Source organism: Carassius gibelio, chromosome B7 (genome assembly GCF_023724105.1).
Source record: "Carassius gibelio isolate Cgi1373 ecotype wild population from Czech Republic chromosome B7, carGib1.2-hapl.c, whole genome shotgun sequence".
Lineage (NCBI taxonomy): Eukaryota > Metazoa > Chordata > Actinopteri > Cypriniformes > Cyprinidae > Carassius > Carassius gibelio.
In genome coordinates this window covers 18,549,444-18,573,563 of record NC_068402.1, presented here as the reverse complement: position 1 = coordinate 18,573,563, position 24,120 = coordinate 18,549,444, and the positions used below count along the sequence as shown (strand labels likewise).

Below are 24,120 nucleotides of genomic sequence, written 5' to 3'. Positions count from 1 at the left end.
TAGCCTTTATATTGCAGGTAAAACATTCCCAGACATATACTTACTCTAGAATCCTAACTAGGATCTTAATACATTTAACAGGAAGTATCTGTTATATGGCCATGCAAAGGAGTTACTTGTTTGCATTAAGGAAGATAAGGTTTATGAATGACTACACTTCATCAGATAACAGTAAGTTAGTCAGAATATCTAATGAAAAAAATTGTGTTTAATGCAAGGTATGAGTAAACAATTTTTTCATCCTCTCAGCAAATGAAATGCATCGAAACCATTTCAAACATGTAGCAACCTTGTTTGAAAATAAACATGTTAAACATATTTACAAAATATTTTCAAGGCAACTTTAGACTTCAATGTGAATTAAGGAGAGAGAAATTGAGAAGTCGGTTCTTAACCAGGGGGGCCTCAGTAAACGTCCAAGAGGGGCACGGGATGACTAACAATTATTGAAATGAATTATGTTAAAGTAAATTAAAATGCTAAAAAACAAAAATCTATATTAATTTTCCTCCCTCAATAACTATTGTTTTTATTCAAGAATATACAGGTTTTTTTTAAAACTTCTGTAAACACACTATTAATCATGGTGAATTATTGTGGTCAAATATTGTGATGGACAGTGGGTGGCCTTCAAGTCAAAAATGTTAAGATCCACTGCTGCTTATTTCAAGCTGCTGGCCAAATAACCTTAAAAGGTTTTATTGTGGCATGTGTTGACTGATCTCTTCTATTGGATTTTACTTGAATTTCACAGAACATAAAGGACACTATTTAAAAATGTCAAATAAGTAATGATGGACGCCGCAAGTTAAGTCTCTTAGCAGTGCTTTAATTTTCAGCCATTTCAACTGAACCCAACAAATGACGAAACAGAAAGTGCATGACCTCTCTAATGGCACTGAATGTATGAAAACATCTGTGATTCTATAAAATCTCTGAAATGGCACATTCTTAAACCTATGGGATCAGCTAAAGCAGCAAGTGTGAGGATGTAGCACTACAGAACATATACATACATTCATGGATACAGAAGCAACAGTTTTACTGGCAAATAAGTCTCTCAATACCAAATGCAGATTAAATTATAATGGCTGATTTGAGGAACAAAGACACCAATGTGTGTGAGCTCAAGCACAAATGTGATTATTGAGTCATTTCCCCATGACTCTGTGATGTCCTGAACTCAACTGAGGCAGCAGTACTTCTCAGAACACCTACAGACTACAGCTGTTAACAAGGAAATCCAGGTTAACTGAACCATACAATCCCTGAGTTCTGCTTCCCTTCAAGAAAGACTCACTGTCTTATGCATGGGGAAAAAGTTTCTTAACATTAAATAATGTTAATGGTGGACCTGCTATGATATTAGAGTTTGGTAGCCAGACTAACAAAACAAAACTTGAATACAAAAAGCTCATATAGATCATCACTGAATCAGCAAACAGCTCCAGTAGTCTGAGGGTATAAAACTACACTACCATTCAAATTTTGGGGTCAGTATTTTTTATTTTTTTTTAATAGAAATCAATTATTTTATTTAGCAACAACGCATTAAATCCCAGAAAATATTAAGCAGCACAACTGATAATAAAAAACGATTATAGAGCAGCAAATGAATGTGACACTAAAGACTGCAAAAATCAGCTTTGAGAACACTGGGTACTAATTTCTTATTATAAAACAGATAGTTCTGGTCCTTGATCCTGATTGGTTGAGCCATGATCAAAGCTGTAGTAAATTACACTACAAACATACACCTTTGTTTACGTCTGTGCTGGTCAGCAACCGCTTTGTTGGAACCACAACTGTTTCTGAGGAACTACATTGTTGGAAGAATACTGTTTTTATTTATATCATTACACTTTATTTGCTCTGTTTTATTCTGTGAAACCTTACTACGTATATGGAATAGCCGTTTTATAAAAGCAGTAAGCCCTGCGAAGCCGTGGTTTACAGTTCGCGAAGTCCCTTAGTTGTTATACGGCTTCTTGAGGCTTATTGCTTTATTATTAGTGCTGAAAACACTAATGTTGTGCTGCTTAAAGCTTTTGTGGAAATGTTTTGATTTCTTTGGTAAAAAAAAAAAAAAAAAAAGGTTCTGTAATATACCTTCGTAGAATCCATTACTGTCACTTTTGATTTACATTAATTTCTTAAAAAAAAACTTACTGAACCCAGTCCTTTGAACGGTAGCATATGTTTACGTACACAAAGATTGATTTGAGTCTGACTAAAGCAATCATTTATCGTATTAAAATGCATATAAATGCTGACTGAAATAGTACCAGTCTGTTTTCTGCAAAGTTGCACTGACAGATTTGTCCAGCATGTTAAAGGGATAGTTCACCCACAAACACACCCCGTTGTGGTACCGTCATGAATGCACATCAATTTCTCAAACGGAAGAGAAGAAATAGTAGAATAAAGTTATTTTTGTTTTCTTTGTGCACAAAAATGATTCTTGTAGCTTTACATTAAGGTTGAATCACTGATGTCACATGGACTATTTTAGGGATGTCCTTAGTACCTCTCTGGGCCTTGAATGTGGTAGTTGAATTGCTGTCTATCTATGTTAAGAAAGCTCTCGGATTTCATAAAAAATATCTTCATTTGTGTTCTGAAGATAAAAAAAGGTCTTATGGGTTTGGAACGACATGAGCGTGAGTAATTACTCACAAAATTAATTTTTTGGGGTGAATTATCTCTTTAATAAGACTGTATTTGGCCTTGACCTTGAGTATTTAATCCTTCAAATATCGGTGTACAAATTTCATTATGTATTCTTAGATATTCTAGCTTGACAATGTAAAAAACTTGATTATAACTACATATGTAAATGTACTGTATGTTATGACTCTAGATGGAAGGCCGTTGTTTGAACTGAAACAACGTTGTGTTGGCACAAAATCAGAATAGCGATGGTGATCAAGACTATTCAGTGCACTAACAAAATCTCATCATCCTCTTCCTCGCTAGATGTGAGTCTGCAAAGCCTGACACTGTCACCAGGAACCTCTTCAGTTATTGAAGGTTTCCTGTCGTGTCCATGAGCACCTGTGAGCGAGTCCGTATGTGCGTCCATGTGTGGTTTTCTGAATGTAGGAAAGCTTCTCTGCTCCTCAGACTGACCGCTGGAGGACGTCGGTGACTCAGGGGAGGAAAGGGGCGAGATGCCCACAGAGGTGTACCTTAAGAGAGAGACTCCTCTAAGTTCTGCAGCCAGCTCCTGCACCAGCCGTCTGGAGGATCTCGACCGGCTTGTGCTGCGTTTGGGGCTATCAGGGGGACCAGGAGGACTGTCATCATCTTTATGTTTCGGGGAAATGCCCCGGTTGGTTCTCATTCTGATCCCCTCTAAACTTCTGTCATCTTCTTCATCTTCGTCCTCCAGGGTGTCAGAGTTGGAGCGGGGTGAGTTGGGGGAGGGCAGGGACAGAGGGGAGGATGGAGACTCTCTGTCAGGAAGGCAGAGGGCCTCAGTGTGAGCCTGCAGGGCCAGTCCCAGCGCCACCGTCGAACAGGCTGGCGGAGTCTGTCCCGTACTCTCACGCGACTCCTCGATGCCATCGTCCGTCGTGTTGTAGCTGTGGAGGCTCAGATCGGGGTGTGTGTTTGTGTGCGTGTGGCCTGGAGGCGTGAGGAGAGGTATCTGACCCCGTAACCGAGAGCCACGGTGAAACAGGCGATTCCACAGACGACCAAGTCTCCGCCGTGACGAGGAACGACGAGAAGAGTGACGACGAATCTGCCTCCGCATAGCTGAGCGGAGATTCTGCAGAACAGATGCCTGGGAGAGATAGAAAAAAACAGTGGTCCAGTCACATAGAACAATCTGTCATTTCAAGAGAAATTTGGGAATTTTCTCGTAAGGGCCAAAATGTTGCCCATACAGATTTAGCTCGTTTTCAAGTAGTTCACCTAAATCCACTGCATCGAACAATTGACATTTTTCTGTGTAAGCAGTGATACGTGCATTACTAAAAATTGTCACTAATATGAGCGCAGTTTAATTTCCCTTTCTTTATTTCACATTTGAATTTGCTACCTCAAAATAAATTCAGTTTCATATTCACATACCTGGGTTGGGTTGTAGACTGGGAAGTCATCGACTGGAGGTATGAGACCTTGAGCTATCAGTTGACCATAAGAGGGTGGAGCCTCCCTCTGAACAAACTCCGCCTCTAGTCGAGTCATCTGGGTTTCAAAAGCTCTATGAGAAAGAGGAACACAAAAAGAGCTGTTTTATAAAGATGCTTATTGATGCTGTTTAAAAATGTAAGAAAAACAACAGCTTTTTTAAAAGTGAAGCCACTGAACACTGAACACATTCAGGCAGGAGATCTCTTGAGAATCTCCAAGAGCTGTTACTTAACCAGCGGTACTTTGACAGTTTGATGAAGTGCAGGTATTTTGGGTGCTGCTGTGTCTTTACAAGGCTAACTGGAGAAAAACTGTGCATCACCTCCCAGAGCAGCATATGGGCCGTTACTGCACATCCAATTATGTTTAAAGTGAAACAAGAGAGAGTAAATCCTCTTTCTCCTCAGGTTTTCTCTCTTTATCTGGTTGGGATAAACTTGTGCTTGTATGGAGGTAGAATGATTTGGATAACAGTACAAATACATCTAGCAGAAAATAGAGTAAGTTACCAATAAAAAGAAAGAAAAGATAGAGAATGACAAGCTTCAAAAATAATTAAAATAAAAAAGAATAATCTTTCATTTTCTTAACATTTTGTTTTGTTTTACAGTAAAAACATTGGTTAACTTGTAGCTTTTTTGCATGCCAATTAAAAACATATAGTCTATGCATGACCATATTCTACATCCATAATCCTAACCAATACCTATACTTAACTTCCTTACAAACGATTGATAAGCAGCAAATGATTTGTTTACGGAGACAAAAGTCATAGTATAACCACTTTTTTTTTAACTTGTTTTAAACAAAAACATTTTGTAAGAAAAACAGGTAATACTTTAGTATAGGGACCAATTCTCACTATTAACTAGTTGCTTATAAGCATGCCTATTATTAATATATTTGCTGTTTATTGGTATTGTACTTATAAATAAAGCATATATGGCCATATTGTACATCCATAATCCTACTTAATACCTAAACTTAACAACTACTTTGCTAACTATTAATAAGCAGCAAATTACTTATTATTAGTTTATTGAGGCAAACGTTGTCAATAAAAATAAATATAAAAAGTAATAAACAGTACATACACACATATAATATACATAATATAATGATAAATTGTAAATCATGAAAACCCATATACCTTGGGAGAAAAACAAAAACATTTCATGAATCACTATACATTTCCTGACACATTTTGCTTTGAGTTTAAATGGCAGGCAAGGCAGAAGATGGAAATCACCTCACCTGTACTCTCTTGTCCTGAGCGAGTACAGTTTAAAGGCACAACCCAGTGCGATGACCAGGAGCAGTCCACAGACCAAGCTGCCAATCAGAGCCGCTGTGATCACCTTCCTGGGCACGGATGCAAGACAGTCTCTTTCATCGCTGCCGTCGAGACAGTCCTCCTGCCCATCGCAGTGCCACGTCTCAAAGATGCACAGGTTGGTTCCACAGTGGAAGTTTCCAGGCTGGCAGTCAAAGCAGTTTTTCTCATCTGAGCCGTCGGGGCACTTCTTCTGGTTGTTACACCTCTCAGAAGCCGAGTAGCACGCTCCGCTGCCACCCTCGCAGGGATACTCTCCCGGCTGACACAGCGGGCAGTCCTCCTCATCTCGCCCCCCGGGGCAGTGCCAGTAGCCATCGCACCGCTGCAGCTCAGAGTAACAGCTCTCGTCTGTGCCACATGGATGCTCACCTGGAAAACAGTACCCTTTAACCTGCAGAGAGAGGGACGGAGGTTAAACATTATTAGTGTCACAGTGCATCAATCCTAATCATAAACTGCAGTAAGTACTGATTACTTCACAGTACTTGTTTTGGTTGTGGATATCTAATTAAAGGTGCACTCTGTTGAATTTTGGCTTCTCTATAGCCATAGTATAGTATTTCTGTATATTCATACCATAAAGTATTAACAAGACAAGAACATTTTTCACTTTTTGAAGGGATTTTTTTTTTTCTAAACACACTACTGTTCAAAAATGGGAGGGCGGTAAGATTTACACGTAACACGTAACGCTGCAGTTCATAAGTTTGGTATTTTTGTTGCCATCTCTGTTCGAAAACCTGCATTTGCAGCTGTTTGTAGAATGATCTTCCTTGTGTGGGTCGTGCTCTGGCTCCAGCGCAGATGAATCTAATTATCTGAGGAGTATGTGTGGCTGTTAGTCACTGCATTGGTGTGGATTGTCATACCATTCGAATTTCATTTTAAGAAATTCTTTTAACCCAAAAAGCTTATTATGCTCCCATCGAACTGGTTGTCTTTAAAATACAAATCTTGTGTAACCCCAGGCTATCTGTAAATTCATCAGAAGCACATTTAAACGTGAAACGAAACAATATCCAATCAGAAAGCATGATGATGGTAGACGGAAGCAGTCATGTCACAGCACAAAGTGGAAAGCAGAGATAGAGGATCAGCTTTTTGATTTGTGGCAACAGCACGAATGTTTATACAACCTGTCGTGTATACAATCATTCCAAACACTATCATTGCAATTTCTTCCTGCACATCGTCCGCCATGCTTATTCTGAAGTCTGGCGAGATTTCCTGTGTTCACAGTCGAGACTCTATAGGAGCAAAACGGTTAACTCTAGGATTTTTATCCTCAAGTTTGTGATCTATCACATTTTGAAAATCTTATAAGATGTAAAAAATATTTTGGTTTGTACCCAGCAATAGACTCTTGGTGCACTCTTGTCATAAATGAATCTATTACTGTTCCTACGTAATTTGTAACAAAAAAAAATGGTAAAAATTTCCAGTGAAATATAGTTTGTCATGATTAAATTACGATTTAATTGTAATATAGGTAAGTAGACTTAAGTAACTAAGTAAACTTAGTTATGGGGTGAAATTTTTTATTTCTTGTGTTATGTGTTTAAATTTATTTTACATTTTTGTTTTTCAATTAAATTTGTCAACACATAAAGATCAGAATACATAACTTTATGATATCTTCATACAAAGTATGAAAAAAAGAAAAGCTTTTAACAATGTACTTTAATGTAAGACAATTTTACACTGTACTAGTTATGGTTATTGACGTCTAGTTTGTGTTTTTCCTTGTTTCTGATCTCCTGTCCTGCTTTGACTTAGTTTTCCATTGTCTGTCTTACTCTGTTCACCTGCTGTCCATAATGAATCCATTAATCCTCATTTGGTTTAGTATTTATAGTTCTATGTTTCCTGAGTTAATTCGTCTGGTCTCTATTTATGCTAAGTGTGTTGTGTTTATTGCTTCCCTAAGTTTGGATTAAATACCCTTGTTGCCTGATCATGGTCTCTGTGATCTTTTTATACAACGACCCGTTACAGTATACAAACAAAACACACAATGTCAGTGAAATTAAAGAACATCATTTATCAGCATCAGCAAGAATGAGAGACCTGGTAGGTGGCGTTGAACCCGTGTCCAGGGCTGTGTGGTTTGGCATGGTAGAAGATGCTCATCTGTCCCTGGGACGACTCCAGCAGGGCTCGTCTGTGGTTATTATGGTGAGAGAGACTCTGCAGAAGGCGTTCTGCACGTTCTCCCAATCCATCGTAAACACGGACCGAGTCTCCCACACCCAGCTGTAGATCCACCTGCAGCACCAACGGCTTTGGGTCCTGAAACAAGAACAGTTCAGCAGAACGCTGTACGTGATTTAATACAACCTAAAATAAGAATACATGAGGTTCTTATCTTACTTGTGTGTCTAAAAACCATGAGCAGTGAAGATCTGTGCCAGCGCTCCTGTTTGGACGGAAAAAATCAGGTGAGGCAAACGTGCCATAGAAGTTGACTAAGCGTTTTCCACAGGACGTGTCGGGACAGTGGGCCTCGTCGGATCCGTCAGGACAGTCCCGGGCTCCGTTACAGCGCAGAGACACCGGCAGACAGCGGGTAGATTGGATATCAGAGCACTGCAAGGTACCAGGTGGACACAGACTGACCCGAGCAGGTGTCGGTGGGGCAGCACAGCTCCTTTCATCTGTATTGTCTCCACACTCGTCCAATCCATTACAGCGCCAGGAACGGGGAACGCACTTACCATTTCCACATAAATATTCATCGTTCTCACAACTACTCTGACCCAGTCGACCTAATGAATCAAAAACAGACAGAGACAGAGAGTCTTTTGCACACGTTAACACTGACAGTTTGCTGAAATAAGCCAATCAAATCTACCCACTCTGCAGATGGTGTTTGCCTGGTGACAGCTTAACAAACACAGCCGTTCAGTATTATTGATTGAACTGCACCTCTGAGGAAAACACTCAGACACAGCAGTTCACTCTTCACACGCACACACTCATGCACACATGACCCGTGGAGCTGAGTAACCACAGCCAATTATCTCCTTCGTCTTCATTAGCTACATATTAGATCAAACTAAATAATCAACAGCTGAGATACGTCTAATACACACCGACAGTAGTGCAATCCAAATATGCACAGATCATTATGTAAGAAGTGCTGCAAAGCATTAGCGTTTCATCACCGCTCTTTGGCCATAAACTATTGAAGCCTGCATTTGCCTGGTCAATCTGTGCTTACAGTAAATCTATATGCCACGGCAACAGTCTTTGTGATTTAGTGGCTCTCTAATGTAGGAAAACAACTAAATCTGATGAAACATTACAACTCAAAAGGAAATGCATAAAGTATGATAAAAAAAATATGCCCAATCAATTGATATTAAACCCTGGAGTACAAAAGCATAACATCACCACAGTTTGTTGAGTCTTGTTCACCCAAAAATGTAAAAAATAAATAAATAAATAATCACTGGAATGGCAGATTATACAATACTGTGCAAAAGTTTGGAGTCAGTATTTTTATTTTTAATTATTTTTATTCAGAAAAGTAGAATGGACTCTTAGTTCCCTCACCACGAATGTAAGAGAGTCTGAAGCCCTGTGCCTGTCCAGAGCTGTTAGCCTGAGAGTGGAAGTAGAGCCAGACTCGTCCCCTAGAGGAGATGAAGGGAGGAGGAAGAACAGAGCCACAGAACCGATCCTCAGCTTTCCATGTGGGGCCGAGCAGCAGCCAGTCGCCCCTGCAGTCCCCCGTGTCCTCCACATCAAAGCTGTGAAAACTGGACACAGCAAACACTTCAGCACTTCCACTGTATACTAGTGTATACTGCATAAAAACTTCTAGAACAGTATCATCACATCAAATGTCAGAGGCACAAAAAATCGATAAAAAGAAGACTCAAAGAAAATGTCTAATTAATATTCTTAATTATAAAACAACAACTTTTATCCAAGCATAGCACAGCTCCGTTTCATTCTCTTCTCCTTATGTGACCCTTTTAAGCGTTTCGTTTTCATTTCAAGGTTACAGTTGCAACCACCCCAACCCCTTCTGCTGTGACAATACAAGACAGTTCTGTTTGTGTCAAAGGTGAGCAGTACATTGGAAAATATACTTAATATACTTGCAGAATATTTTCAACTGCCCATCATATCGATTTTAATATATTAATCTTATATATAATGGGTCATATGATTGGTATTCATATTATATAAAATGTCATACTTAATATACATATTAAAATAAAACATTGTTTTTTATTATATCACAACAAAGAAATGTATTTTTTGATTCTTTGATTTAAATGGATGGTTTGAGCCTTTTTTGCCATGCCACTGAAATAAAAAATGTCAGTGTTTTCATAAATATTACAGGTAAAACTGTTTTTATTCATAACATAGGATTTTTCTCCTTAAATTACACAATCATATTGATTTTTCCACATAATAGCAATGACCCTAATAACATATCAAGGAATGGGAGGGAGACCATAAGCAAAAGAGAGAGAATATGTGCAGTGGAACTATTATCACAGAGTACTCTCTCTCTCTCTCACACACACACACACACACACACACACACACACACACACACACACACACACACACACACACACACACACACACACACACACTAACACAAATACTCAAGAGTGAGAGATAAAATCAGCATCCAGAACAGCCAATAACTTAACAACGTTTCACATCTATTGCTATGTTCTCTTTCTTATCTCTCTTTCCCCATGTACTCTCTATATCTACCTACAAAAACTCTACTGAAACTCTGCTGTTTGTTTTACAATAAATGACTAATGTTTCATGACCATCTGAGTGGCAAAACACGTCAGACTAAAACATACTCAGATTTCATCTAATGATTTATAGTTGGTGCTGAAATATGATGTCACAATTATTTCAGCAATAAGCAAGAATGAGCACAAAAAATAAAATAAAATAAATAAATGGTTCATTCATCAAAATGCAGTGACACGACTTTCACCCCTACCGTGTGACCCAATAACTCATAATTTATATGATAAAATACTGCACTTTCACAGTATAGTTATAGTCATCAAAATACAGACATTCAAATCTCCTCTGGCTATCATTTAAATGAACAGGCACATACTTCTGAATATTTCAGACAGGTCTCAACAATAAGGATGACCTGATGGCCTGGGGCCAGTGCCACACAGTTTTTGGACAGTTGGCATAACTGCTTCTTTACCTTTTTTTTTTTTTTTTTTGCTGCATTGCAATAATGGCTTATATTCAGCGATCTTACACAAGCGTTGTTATGCACTGTTCAGCCTTTTTGATGTTGTGGATGTTAATATTGTTCTTAATAACACATAAAATTAAATAAAAATTTGCAATGTGAATAGAGAAAATATCAGAAGGGAAAATAAAAGGGACCCACACAAAAAAATTTGATCCCAGTCGTATATGAGCGAGTCAGATTCTCATATGTCAGTCTGTCTGAAGCAATTTGAGAAAATGAGATTGATCAAGTGTTGCATAAATGCCTCTACACTACTTTTAGACAATGAGTAATTAGACAGTATGGATTAAAATAAATTAAAATTCTATTTATCAGAACTATTATGCTTTTCCACTTCAAGGTTTCCTCCATGAACAAATCTCAGAGGAGATGATGTCACGCTTTTAGATGATATCATTAAAGCACCGCTTTTGTGAAGCCCACACACACACACACACACACACAACAGTGGCAGGAGAGGCAAGAAATAGTACATTATAAAATCCCTGCAGTCAGCTCTAGTCATACAGCACTCTAAGCACTTTCATATGAAAGACTGCACAAACCAATTTGCACTTGCAAACAGGCTCATAAACACTGACGTGCAAAAAACAATTAATTACTTTGAAAAACCCTTTCAATTGTTTTTATTGTGTACATTTTTTTTAAATAGCATATAGTCATACAATTGACCATGGAGTTTCTAACAGTGTGAAAGCTGCTGTAACTAACTGATGTTCATGAAAAGCAGTTTTTCTTGCACTAGAACAGGACAAGAATGGGACAGACCCCATGAACAGGACAGATGCTGGTGGGACATTCTGTTGTGTATCATGGCAATAGAAATAAACAAGTCACCGCTCATTAAATCATGACTGTGAGAGACTGCTTGTGTTGATCTACCTGATTGTGATCACATCTCCGCGGCTTCCCTGTATATTCCAGCTGCAGTTCACTCCGGGCGGATAGTTGAGAGGCCATGATGGGCTGTAGATCACTCCTCTCCTCTCGGTGTGTAACTCCACTTTCCCACCACAGGCAGCTGAGGAACACACACAGAAGACATGTGCACTGTTTGTGTGACTCATGAATGACCACAGCTAACACGCTGTGATTGAGATGACATCGACGCTTCACAGCAGGCTTTATGGATTCCTGAGCTATACAGTATATGATCAGAGAGAGCCTGACACATAATACTCAATTTAGTGGGGAAGTGTGTGAGAGTGTGTGCTAATGAGTACGAATCTCAACAGAAATACAATAAGACAAGGAGAAATAGCCTGGGAAGCAACAGAAATAGTCCAGGAAGAAAGAGAAAGTCCAAGTAAGCATATAAACTATTAACTGTTTCCTTTAGCATTTTTTCTACTTACATTTATGTTGAAGTCTCTTGAAAGAGAAAAAAAGAACTGTGTGTATTTATGGACGTTTAGACACATGAATTACCCGGACCTTTCCAATCATTTATTATTTCTGGATTTTTAGATAATACTAAATATAAATAATAATAATAACATTTGCCTTATCCAGTAATTTGTGACTGATTTAAAAAAATATTTCATATAATATATATAAATATAATCCATCATTATTAATAATAATAGACCTGGACTTTTCCGGTCTTTAGTATTTTATATAATAATATATACTAAAATATATAAAACATTTAGAGCTGAACAAAATATTCTCTTTAAATGTTCCATGACCTTTTAAGAACTAGAAATCACTATTATAAAATTCCCTGATATTTTTCTGATTGAATCTCACACACACACACACTCAGTGACTGCTTTTACTCAACAAATAATATAATGATGTCTAGTAGGCAAAGCTGAAAGGAAGAAGCTAATGATACCCTACAGGACAGAGATCAGGGGAATCCCAGCATATGAGCACCAATCATTTTATGATGTTGAGTCTCAAGGCTCACTGATATCCTTTTATTTTCCCAGATACACACAGCACACATTCTAATCTTTATCAGGTAAGGTAACACTGAACTTTACACAGATGAAAATAAGGCAGTGAGGCTTAAATAACCTGAACTCAAAGCAGTCTACCCCATATTATCTCTGTGTCTGCTTTGTTACTTTCCCAGAATGAAAATCCTACCAAATCATCTATAAATACAAATGAGAACATTTTGACTACTGCAAACTATTAAAGTTGAGTATAATGAACATCCTCACTGTCTTCATTAACCAGATGTGTAAACACTGTGTAAATATCAGTGATTCATGCTCACAATTAGTGGGGAAAACATGTCTGGACATGGAATGTCCATAGTCAAAGGGAAAGGCTTGCATTTGGGTGTACGTGAGTGCTAAAGAAACAGAGAAGAAGGTCCCTTTGTCTCTGTGTGTGTGTGTGTGAGAGAGAGAGATGAAGAGCTCTAGGTGTCATTGGTACTACCAACATGCTCCCACCCCCAACCAAACCCTCTTTTGTCACCACCCCTTCACTAGATACCACCTCCAATACACCACAGCCATTCTTTCCTTTCTGTGCTTGAGTAAAAGCAGGCGTCTCTTTCTCACTCTCTTTTATCTGCGGTTGTTTGTTGAGCATTTAGCTGACCTCAACAGATCATGTGTTACTCAAACAAGTCTTGAGTGCTATCTAGTAATAGATTATGGGTGAGATCAGATGCCCAGTGCTTGACAGACCGTGAAAGCATTGCTGTCTAGTTGTGAACGTTGATTTTATGCTCAAAACCAATGCTCAGAATACCGAAGAGGTCGAAGAGAATCAAACACATGATCAGATCCTAATATAGTAGCCAGTTATGTTCTGGACTGGTTAAAGCAAGCCTGGAAGATGATGGGTTTAGGTGCGCAGCCAGTCGGACCCCCTGAAAAGTGTCCCAAACATTTCTAAAACCAACCAATAGACCAGTCTGGGGAACCCAGCGAACAATTTAAGCAAACTTAAGTGGTATAACGTTACGTAATGTTTACATTTTAATTACAAGGTGTGAAGAATTGCACTCTATTTACAACTCTATTTGCTTTTATTATCCGCAAAAGGCTGCACATTAGTGCAATTTTTTTTTATATACAAAAACACAATCAGCCAGTCGGTTTTGGAGGAGATCCGTCGTGTTTATAATTCCCATGGCAACAAGCCAAACTCGGATCTGTCCTCCTGCTGCAAAACCTGCGCGCGCCGCAACCTTTCTTTGTCATCGCTGCCATTGGCGTTCTTCAACCTGAAATCACCTGCCTTAATGAAATATGTAATATTATGCTGACACGTGCGCTGAAAATGATAAAATACAATAGAAAGTCAGCTAGAGCTTGACTGCTCAAATATAAATCAACCGTGCACCTTTTGCTCTATTAAAGACATGGCAATTATTATATCACCATCCTTAAGAAGTCTACTTACCCACACAAACCCAAACCCAGCGTAAACAAATCCATTTCATGAGGTAAAGCCGAATCGCCCCGATCCTCTCCATCATTACCATTATATCTTGTTGTTCACAGCTCAGTACATTTCGTCCGAGTCCGGACAGGTTTCGCAGCGCATCTCGTGTCGGTGTCGCGCGCGCTCGGTTTAGCGTCTTGCTCGAGCATCAAAAGCAGCGTCTGTCGGCTCTTTCCGAGAGTTTCAGAGGAGAGAAGGGATTGGAGGTTCAGTGGGGACAGCACAGGACATACAGTGATTCTTCATCAGTAAATTTGCTCTTCTCGGGGCGATCACTAAGACTTTTATATTTACTTATTAATCATTACATATTTTTTTCTTTTCGCAATAGTAATATCGTTCCACTAATTCCATATAGTTCCACGGTGTGCCAATTACGCAATGAGATGTAAGGTGAAGTAATAGCGGCAATGCAGCTCAGTGGACTTCATCTGTCCATCGAAGACTACTGAGAGCATCTCAGCAAAATAATGCTGAGATCATTATTCGAAACACCAACATAACATAATACTGTTGTGAATGCCAATGTCTTAAATGTTACATCTTAATACAAAAGACTGAATGCAATCGTGTAAGATCTTAAGATGGATTCATGTAAACAGATTTTTTTTTCATTGAATTTGCCTTGGTTTGTTTTCATGGTTCGTCTGGAGGAGACTCTCCAGCTGGCAGTGAAAGTCTGCTCTCTTGTGGACGGAGGGATGCATCGCCGGAAATCATGGCTTGTGCACCATTGTATTTATTTACATGCTAAGCAATACAATATCGTGTTTGAGTAATTTGAAAGATTTGTGGACCGACTGGTTTCTAAATTCAAACGTTTTTGCTCAGTTTCTACAACGTTCATACGACTAGAATTTATTTGTGATAAATTTCCAGTCGAATTAGTTAATTTTTAATGCAAGGTTTTATAAAATTATTTTTTATCTGGTGTTATGTACCTAATAGTGTTGTTGTGCGTGCATGGTGCAAAAGGCACCGCTGGGATTCGAACCCAGGATCTCCTGTTTACTAGACAGGCGCTTTAACCAACTAAGCCACGGCGCCGCTGCGTGATTGGTCGGCACTCAATATATAAAGATACAGGCTATCAATACAAAACGGAAAGCAAAGAAAGAAAGGACATAAAGGTTACGAATCTGTTAGTGAACTGAACACAGCGAGCCGAAACATCATAGTTTTGACACCACTTTGGTCATTTAAATTGTATAGGTTTCGGTAATTTTTTCCATAACATATTGCGCACTTTTCACAAGTTAACTTAACCTTACAGATAACGTTACTCAGCGAAAACACTTTGCAAATGTTATGAACGTGATTAATTGACAGTATTTTTATTTTCTGTCAACTTTATAACCTTTTTAAGACACAAAATCTGACACAAATCAGATAATGACCAGATTTTGACATATTTCAAATGATTGTACATATCTCATCAACAAAATCGCAAAATACATATTTTAACTTTATACTGTATTTGATTTTATCACAGACTTAGTTACACATTGTGTAAAGGTTTAAAACTGATATATTCCATTCTGATATTTTTTTCTCTGTATTTTTATTGCCTCATAGCTATTATTATTAATAATTTTAACGGATTGTTTTCTCTTTATTATTTGTGTTATATTTCATTTTATTATATGTATGTCTGCACTATATCCGTACTTTTTTAGTACTATAAGCTTCTGTCAACCAGGACAAAGTCCACTTAGGCAACTAAACTGTCAACATTTCAAACAGTACAGAATTTGAGTACAGCTGGCTGACATTTTATTATAATAATCACTTATCTTCTGTTTTGTTTTTTTTATGAATCTGTAATTAAAAAAACATCTGCAATCATAACACATTGGCCAATTAGGTACACTTAAATGTACCAACACTCTCACAACACACACAAAATTAGTATTCATCTTGAAGTTTCTGTAAGACAAACTCTTCACTCTTGGTTCTTCAGACACATTCTATCTCTTGTTCCTGATGTTTTTTAACCTAAGCCAGAGAAAGAGAAATAATCATATTTCAAGCTTTTAATTTACTAATATATATACACAAAGATAACCTTACTATTTACAAGACGCATTATAAAATGCTTTATGATTAAAAATATGAGCTCTGACCTCTGGAGCAGTTCACTAGTAGACACAACTCGATTTTCATCTTCACTGTTGGAGTCTGTGTCGTCTGAGCTGCTATTAGACTCGTCAACCCTCTTCTTCTGTTTCCCTTTATGCTTATGTTTCTTGTTCTTTTTCTTCTGAAAAAAGAAGAAAAGTTAAATTAAATGTACTTTCTAATTTTGCAAAGATGTCTGGCACCCAGACTGGGTTCAATCTGCTCCAGATGAACCCACCTTTTTCTCTTTTTTGTGTTTCTTGGCTTTGTGTTTCTCTTTATCTTTCTTCTTTTGTTTCTTCAGCTGCGGCGAGTGTGCAGGTGGGATAAATCCTGGTAGAGAGACACGAATGTAAAACGACATGTTAATAAAATCGGCTCAAAATATCAAACATGTTTGATCTCCTCCGGCTGGATGGAATTATAGACTGAAACTAATAATAATTTTAAAAAATCGGGAGTCTGTGACCATCTTTTTCTATTGAATCTGTGAACTCAGATCTGCAGACTGGCTTTGACCTTCAGCAAACTAGCATCAATTACTCCAGACTGTAAATTGGAGGAAATCTGGTGCAAAAATGGTGTATTGCAGGCTTTAGTTGAAATCAATTCCATCATTTTAGGATATCTTGTGACAGACATGTTTTAGACATTTATGTACTCCAGTGCAAGTTACTATTATTGCTTTAACACATGTTCACTCAATGTTCACATGATAAATTGAGGGGGAAGGTGACTGCAGTGGTTGCAGTGACTGACCAGGAGGTGGCAGTCTGGGGCCAAACTCCTCTTCATCCAGGTCTTGTGGTTTATCAGGAGCACTACGGGAGGAGGACTGGATATTTTGTGCTGTAGATGTTTCAGCAGATGGCTTGCTCGGAGTTGAGACGGGTGGGTTGAGGGTCTCTGCACTGATCTGGATTGGTTCAGATGTTGAAGGGGCCACCTCTTCTTCTTCACTATCCTCTTCAGATGAAGAGGAGCTCTTCTCATCCGAAGAGCTGGCAAAGATGGCTTTAAAGAGATCCATAGGAGGCCTCACTTCTTCTTCATCCTCTTCCTTCTCCTCCTCCTCAGTCTTTGGCTCGGTCTCCTTCCCATCGGACTGGGTCACTTTCACCTGCATAAAAGCGTGATGGTTACACTGAAATAATGTATTTCTGTAAAAGAGAAACTTTCTAAATGTATTCTTTAGGGGGCTTTTTAATAATTAGAGTTAAATGAATACAGTCAAGTATCGCTGGTACCTCTGGACTGGCAGAATCTTGTGAAGAGTCGGTCTGGTTCTTGGCCCCAGCTTCCATTTGCTTGGCCACTGAAACCTCACTGCGTGTTTCACTGAGGAACGCACCAAGTGGGTCTTTATGTTCAGATACCCGCTCTGCTTCGTCCCACCTGGATTTCTTCTTGACTTCTAGAGTCAAATGGGGAAGGGTTGTGCTGGAGCTGGAAGGACTCGAAGCCTCTCTGCTGACCTGGCTGCCATCCGTTATTGTCAGGAAGTTAAAAACCGAGTACTTATCTCGCTTTATTTTAGGCATTCCCACAGAACTGGACCTGCACAAGCCAGACAGGAGAAATGGAAAGATTGGAGAGAAAAAATAAATATGTTTTCTTCCAACGAATAATTTTTTTAGAAATAATTTTTTAGAATAACAAATATCCAGTTACATTTTAAATTGACAGTTGGCCACAAAAAAAAAAATATTAATTTAAATGTAATCATTTTAATCAAATTTTTCATTTATTTAAAAGTTGGTGGAAAGTATTTTCTTTAAGACTGAAATTGATCATAATTGTATTGTTTTCAATTAGTGCACCAGTGTCGTTTTGTTTTGTCCTGCTTTCTCCTTGACATACTTTAATAGTAAAATAATATCTTCAGATACAGCATATGATTTGATCCACCAAAACTGAAAATCTGTCTTACCCTGGGTAAGGGTCTGGAACATTGAACCTTTTACACAATAGTTTATCAGGGTGCCACTCAAATGTGTCTCTGGTCAGCTTTCCAAACATCTTCATCTTCACAGCGGCCTGCTTGTCATCCACATCATTCTACAAAAACAGACAGTGAATATTAAAGTACAATTATAATAAATGGTGAACTATTTTTGAACCATAAGCACTTTTTTTTTGTTCCAGTTTTACACTTAAGTGCTTGAACTGAAGGTAACTCCGTACCTCTTGATCCCGTGTGACCTCAACACTGTCTGTATCATCCTCATGTTTGCTGCGTGTGAAGCGTGAGGAGAGAGAAGAGTTGCTGGGCTTATAGAGTAATGCAGAACGCACAAATTCATCCCTTTCTCTCCCTCTCTCCCACTCTGTCATGGAAGTGTCCAGACTCAACTCCAGGGCATCTACACATCACCGCCACAGAGTGGAAATCAGATATTTAGCTAAACCAAAATGAGCAAAGTCTAGGATAAATCACACCAAACATAACTGATCCAATTCACCTTTATCACCCTTTTTGAGTTTGTTGATGTACAGATCATAGCGAGCCTGTTTCTGGGGATTTTTTGCAAAAGGTTTAAAGGTTTTGCCGACATCTGCAGTGGGACCAGACCAAGCATTCAAAGCCATCTGTGTTTCAGAGGAAGCCTGAGTTTCGGCTGGAGAGGTGGTTGACTGGAAACGGCTGGACATGGCCTGTAGAGCAGCAGCTTTAGCCGAAGCCACCACAACGGCTCGATCTTCAGCTGAGGAAAGGTTTAACACAGACTTATTCTGCTCCTTGCCTACACCGCGGATTTCGTTCAGCCGCTCTCGGTCCTTACTCCCAATCAGTTCAAACACAGAGCTTGGGCCTACAAAACATAAACACATTTTAAATTAAGTTTGGGTTAAAAATTGCATAATACATCATTGTGTAATTATTATTATTTTTTTACATTTATTAAGATTCTCTCACATTCAAAACAAATAAAAATTTGTTCAGTAACTATCTGGTGGACACTTCAACACAATAAGTGGCAGTATTGCACCTTGATGCTGGTTGCCACTAGTCATAAGTCATACAACACCCCAGAATGCAGGAAGTGCATTAAAGGGTTAGTTCATCCAAAAATGAAAATTAGACTTACTCTCAAAGCATTCTAGGTGTATATGACTTTCTTCTTTAAGACAAATCAAGTCGGAGTTATATCAAACTCTGTCATTGCAGTCAGTGGGTGTTGCAGTTGAACAGTCCATAAGTCATCAAATAAAGTTTGCACATTCATAATAAAATGTGTAGCAGACGACTCCAGGGGATGAATAAAGCCCCCTATAGCGAATCCATGAAATTTTGTAAGAAAAATATCCATATTTCAAATGTAACAAACACTCTTCTCTCACTTCTGCTGACTCATACACTAAAGCCTTTCTGGAGAATGAAGTCAGACGTCGGTGTTGCATGATTAGTGACAAATGCAGAGTAAAAAAAACAAAAAACAAAAATGTGGGTCATGATTTAGAAGTACAAATATTTTTCAAGAAAAACGTCTGAGGATTTTGATATAAACCAAGAGGAGACTGGTTTCCCCTTGATAAAGTAAGGAAACTTTGGTTCCTTTGCTCCTAAATAAACTCGCGACACTAGCATATCTCAGAGGCGTGCGTACTGCGCATATGTTGCTGCATCATCCACCGGAACAGTTTCAGTGTATAACAGTCAGCGGAAGTGAAAGAAAAGTGTTTATTACTTAAAAATATGGATATTTTTCTTACAAAAACACATCACTACAGGGGGCCTTTATTCATCCCCTGGAGCCGTCTGCGGCACGTTTTATTATGAATGCGCAAACTTTATTTGATGACTTGTGGACTGTTTAACTGCAACACCCACTGACTGCAATGATAGAGCTCGGAATAGACAGGACAGTTTTTAGTATAACTCCGACTGGTCTCATCTTAAAGACAAAAGTCATGTACACCTAGGATGCTTCTAGGGTAAGTAAAACTTAACCAACTAATACTAGCACTTACCTTTTCTTTTCTTGTTAAGCATACTCAAAAAAAAAAAAAAGAACAACAACCTGGCTATGTGTTCTGTACTAGACTAACTGAGATTTGTCATGGCACTTGTATACTGTTGTTGTTCTCTTGTTGGTCTGATTGCTTCAATTCTTCTCATTTGTAAGTCACTTTGGTAATAAAGGGTCTGCCAAATGGTTAAATGTAAATGTAAAACAGTCTAATTTTCATTTTTGGGTGAACTAAATCTTTAAGTACAGTAAGTTCTTTTTGTTAAGATATGGTTACAAACTCTTTCCACCTACCTACACACTTTCTTAGTGATACATCAGCCAAAAAGAGAGAAAATACAATAGATCAATTTGACTGGTTGCAATGTTTCTATAGATATCACAATAATAGTATTATCATGAATTATTTCACTCCTGATAATCATTTAGTGAAATTAACCTTAATCTGAATTCAATTGCAATTCTAAATCTATCATTCCAATGTGTTTTAAACAGTTTCAACACATGCACAGGGCCATCATTACCCTGTAGAGGCGTTTCTCCCAGCATGTCACGTCTCTGAGAAGAGTCTAAGCTGTGACGGCCCTTCTGTGGTGCGTCCTGTGATAGGTGTCCACGTGAAGCCTGCAGTGCCTGGGCAACGATGGGGCTGACGGTGGACAAATCAACCACAGGACGGAAATAATGCACGGGCCGATAATCACGGGGCAAATCAGGGGGAGGATAGACCTAGAAAACAAAACCAATGAGCCTATTTTTACTGCACAACTTATTCACAGCTAATGAGGTAATAAAGGAACTCAAGCCTAGTACAGTTATTGAGAATAAAGAGAATGTCACCGTTTTAATCTCTGTGCCTTGGGAGGCCAATGCAAACCCATCCAGAATCCTGCCCGAATACAACACTTCTCTTTTTGAGTCTGGAACAAAAACAAATGAATGTGTCATAGAGAAACCATTTCTCCTGCTAAAACACTTAAATAGCATTCAGTTCTGGTTTCCAGATGCAGCCTAAATGATGGGTAGTATCATGACATTATGAGAACACCGCAAAGTACTTCCTGTCACCAACCATTCTTCTTCCTGTTGTACTGCTGGGGTGCGGTCCATCCATAGAGTCCATCCCCTGGTTCTTCTCCTCCCAAAACAGTATCATAGTTGGACATGGAGTCTTTATGATAAATATCGACATCTTCGTTCTCCATTGCACCAACACCAAAAGCCTACACACGTATACAATAATGTTATGTATCTTCCAATAGAAGTGTTCAAATTTAATTTTTTTAGGCCATTACTGTTTGTACTTTGGCCTTACCTGTCCTCCAATCCCTCCCCTGCGTTGCTGTCCTGAATTTCTGTTTCCAAATAAGCTGCTTGCTCTGTCAGACTGAAGTGTGAAGAGGTTTATATGTCCTGATTCTGATCCGCCACCCAAGGCCTGAAGTGGGTTGAGCCCTCTGTAACCCAGACCATGGGAGTCGACTTTAGGGGTGAAGTCCACTGGGACTACATCTTTGGGGGCAAAGGTCACATTCTCTGGAGCAAATTCATCATCTTCCTCCTTAAAAACAATAAAATAGAATTGGGAATATGTTTTTCAGTCTCACTAAAGCATTAAGTCTATTCTTCACATTACAATCACATAGGCTGCATCCAAATATCCACACTTCCCTACTAAACAGTATGTGATAAGAGTAGTGTATCAGAATTCACAGTATTCATAACTTAAAGACAGTAGATGAAAAGTACCCAGATGATCTACTACTTTCTGAACTGAACATCTAGTGGACATTTTACTATGCCATGACGATAAGACACGGAAGGGGATTTTTAATAGAAGTAAAGCGATGCTACTGACTGGTAAGTCACATAACAATGACGACAACATGGCAAATGTAGTACATCCAGATTACACTTATACTATACAGAACACACTTTTTAAACAGTCATGAAAGTATGTGATTCCAGACATAATAATCTTCAAATGAAAAAACCCACACAATGCCCACCTCTGACTCCTCTGATCCATTGGGCGGCATCACACAGCCATACACTTTAACCGCATCTGAAAGAGGAGAAAAAGCCTTTCCAAATCTATAACCTAAAAAGGCACTACAGTTAAACGAAACAATTATGATATTTTGTGTCATTACCAGTGTTTTGCTTGCGATGCTTTCTCTTCACTCTTGGTCCGACTCCCTGGCCATCTTTCCAGCCCATTTTTCTCAGCAGCTCCACACCAATGGATGACCTGAAATTACACAATGCAATGCAACAACTTTAGTTCAAAGCTACATTTTAGTTAGATCATATTAGTTGGAGAGTGATGGTTACCTTGCAGGGGCAATGAGCTCCTCCAGCAGTCCAGTGTCTCCAGGTATCAGAGCAGCAAGAGAGCTGACCGCTCGAGCCTTGTCCTTCAACTGATCTTTCCTCTCAGATGCAAAATCAGCCGTAGTGACAATCTCTCGAGGGGCAATACCATGCTCACTAAAATCCTTTAAGTATACACATTCTATATTAGACAAACATGTCCAGAACATCACAGGGATTAAGGCACAGGAGAAAGGAGATCCACACACAAACCTCTTCATCCATAAAGTCCTCTGGTCTAGCACTCGGTCTCTCTGCCTTTTGCTGTCGAGATGATACAAATGTTGATGGAGTCCAGCCTAAAGAGCACAGAAGTAGTCAGTTAAACTGCGACAAGACCCAGTTAACAGAATTAAAAGCGTCAGTGCTCTGATCAAGGCTGTCACTGACCTTCTTGAGTGCCGACTGTGTTGAAGTAACCAGCGGAGAAGCCGCCAGTGAAAGCACCGTGAAATCTCTTGTATCGGCCCTTCTCATCTTTAACCGTCTGCTCGTGCACAGGTACTGGCTTCCTAATGGGTTCGTCTGAAACACACCAACACCGTGGGTTTGCGAAGAGAAGTGTGCGCTTTCCACGCATGCATTGTTTTATTAAAACATTCAGCTCCTACGTATCAAAAACCTGCAAATTCATACGAATAACACCTTCACTGCATACATTTTAAGTAACGTTACCTTCTTCCAGAGGCTCTAAAGGAGTTCCATAACTAACGAAATCCTCATCGCTATCTTCGTCAGACGCCATGTTTACGTGAAGTAACGCTACGGTGGCCGCGTGAGCTCCTGCGACGTCTGATTCTTCTTCTTCTTCTTCTTCTTTGTGCTTATTTGGCGGTTCGCATTCTTAAAAAGAGCATTACCGCCATCTACTGTGGGTAATAGATCAGAGACACTAGACTAGATCACCACTACCAGAACAATCAGGACTCATGCTTTCAATGTTGCTGCGTGTTCAGCTCCTCCATCTACGGCAAAGTCCATCTCATTCCAGAGAGGGATGCTGTAACAAAAAAAAAAAAAGATATACATTTATAACCCTTCTATATTCTATGGATCAAATTGGTTCTTCTTAAAAACTTTATTATTAACCTACCCCCTTCTACTGAATTTAAAATTATCCTTAATGCTGACGTCTGATTCGTGAAACAATCGCTATTTTGATTCGGATCTCTTAAATGAATCAATTGATGAACCGGTTCAGGACTCTGAACAGTTGTGATTTATACAGTCTATGCTTTCTTTTACGGTCCATGAGTCTATGATGGTTTCACGAGTCTGACTAAATCGGTCTGAGTGGTTCTCACTGGTCAACTCGCTGACTTTGACATTAACTATTCACAATCTGCCGAAAGAAAGATATTAGACTGAAAGTGTAAATAAAATAGATAAACTTATTATAGTTTTTATGTTTTTTATTAGTAACCTTATTGGTTGGGGAAAAAATCGCAATAAAACCTCTACTAAAAATCACTAGGAAGGAGTAATGACCATAGACAGTAAAAGAAACG

General features: G+C 38.8%; 2 protein-coding genes and 1 non-coding gene across 4 annotated transcripts; all 3 read right to left on the bottom strand.

Moving 5' to 3' along the window:
• Nucleotides 1-810: 810 nt before the first annotated feature.
• On the bottom strand, nucleotides 811-14,805 carry lrp3 (low density lipoprotein receptor-related protein 3). Its single transcript, XM_052560628.1, has 8 exons — nucleotides 14,109-14,805; nucleotides 11,622-11,760; nucleotides 9,032-9,237; nucleotides 7,847-8,241; nucleotides 7,544-7,765; nucleotides 5,395-5,867; nucleotides 4,078-4,210; nucleotides 811-3,787 (listed from the first exon to the last, which is right to left on the bottom strand). Exons 1-8 carry the CDS (start codon nucleotides 14,188-14,190, stop codon nucleotides 2,936-2,938), a joined length of 2,502 nt encoding a protein of 833 aa, XP_052416588.1. The 5' UTR covers nucleotides 14,191-14,805; the 3' UTR covers nucleotides 811-2,935.
• A 318-nt stretch (nucleotides 14,806-15,123) lies between these two features.
• Nucleotides 15,124-15,197, bottom strand: trnat-agu (transfer RNA threonine (anticodon AGU)). The gene has a single exon. It is a non-coding gene; the product is annotated as a tRNA-Thr (tRNA).
• A 703-nt stretch (nucleotides 15,198-15,900) lies between these two features.
• Nucleotides 15,901-23,447, bottom strand: gpatch1 (G patch domain containing 1). 2 transcript variants are annotated; one of them, XM_052560626.1, is made up of 18 exons: nucleotides 23,288-23,447; nucleotides 23,003-23,137; nucleotides 22,826-22,911; nucleotides 22,574-22,737; nucleotides 22,393-22,490; nucleotides 22,249-22,304; nucleotides 21,555-21,800; nucleotides 21,312-21,462; nucleotides 21,080-21,159; nucleotides 20,764-20,968; nucleotides 18,731-19,081; nucleotides 18,453-18,631; nucleotides 18,199-18,326; nucleotides 17,516-17,825; nucleotides 17,028-17,388; nucleotides 16,507-16,601; nucleotides 16,274-16,410; nucleotides 15,901-16,145 (listed from the first exon to the last, which is right to left on the bottom strand). In XM_052560626.1, exons 1-18 carry the CDS (start codon nucleotides 23,355-23,357, stop codon nucleotides 16,118-16,120), a joined length of 2,880 nt encoding a protein of 959 aa, XP_052416586.1. In that variant the 5' UTR covers nucleotides 23,358-23,447; the 3' UTR covers nucleotides 15,901-16,117. The 2 variants fall into 2 exon arrangements, with proteins under 2 accessions (XP_052416586.1, XP_052416587.1); XM_052560627.1 differs by having other exon boundaries at nucleotides 16,274-16,407.
• Nucleotides 23,448-24,120: the final 673 nt, after the last annotated feature.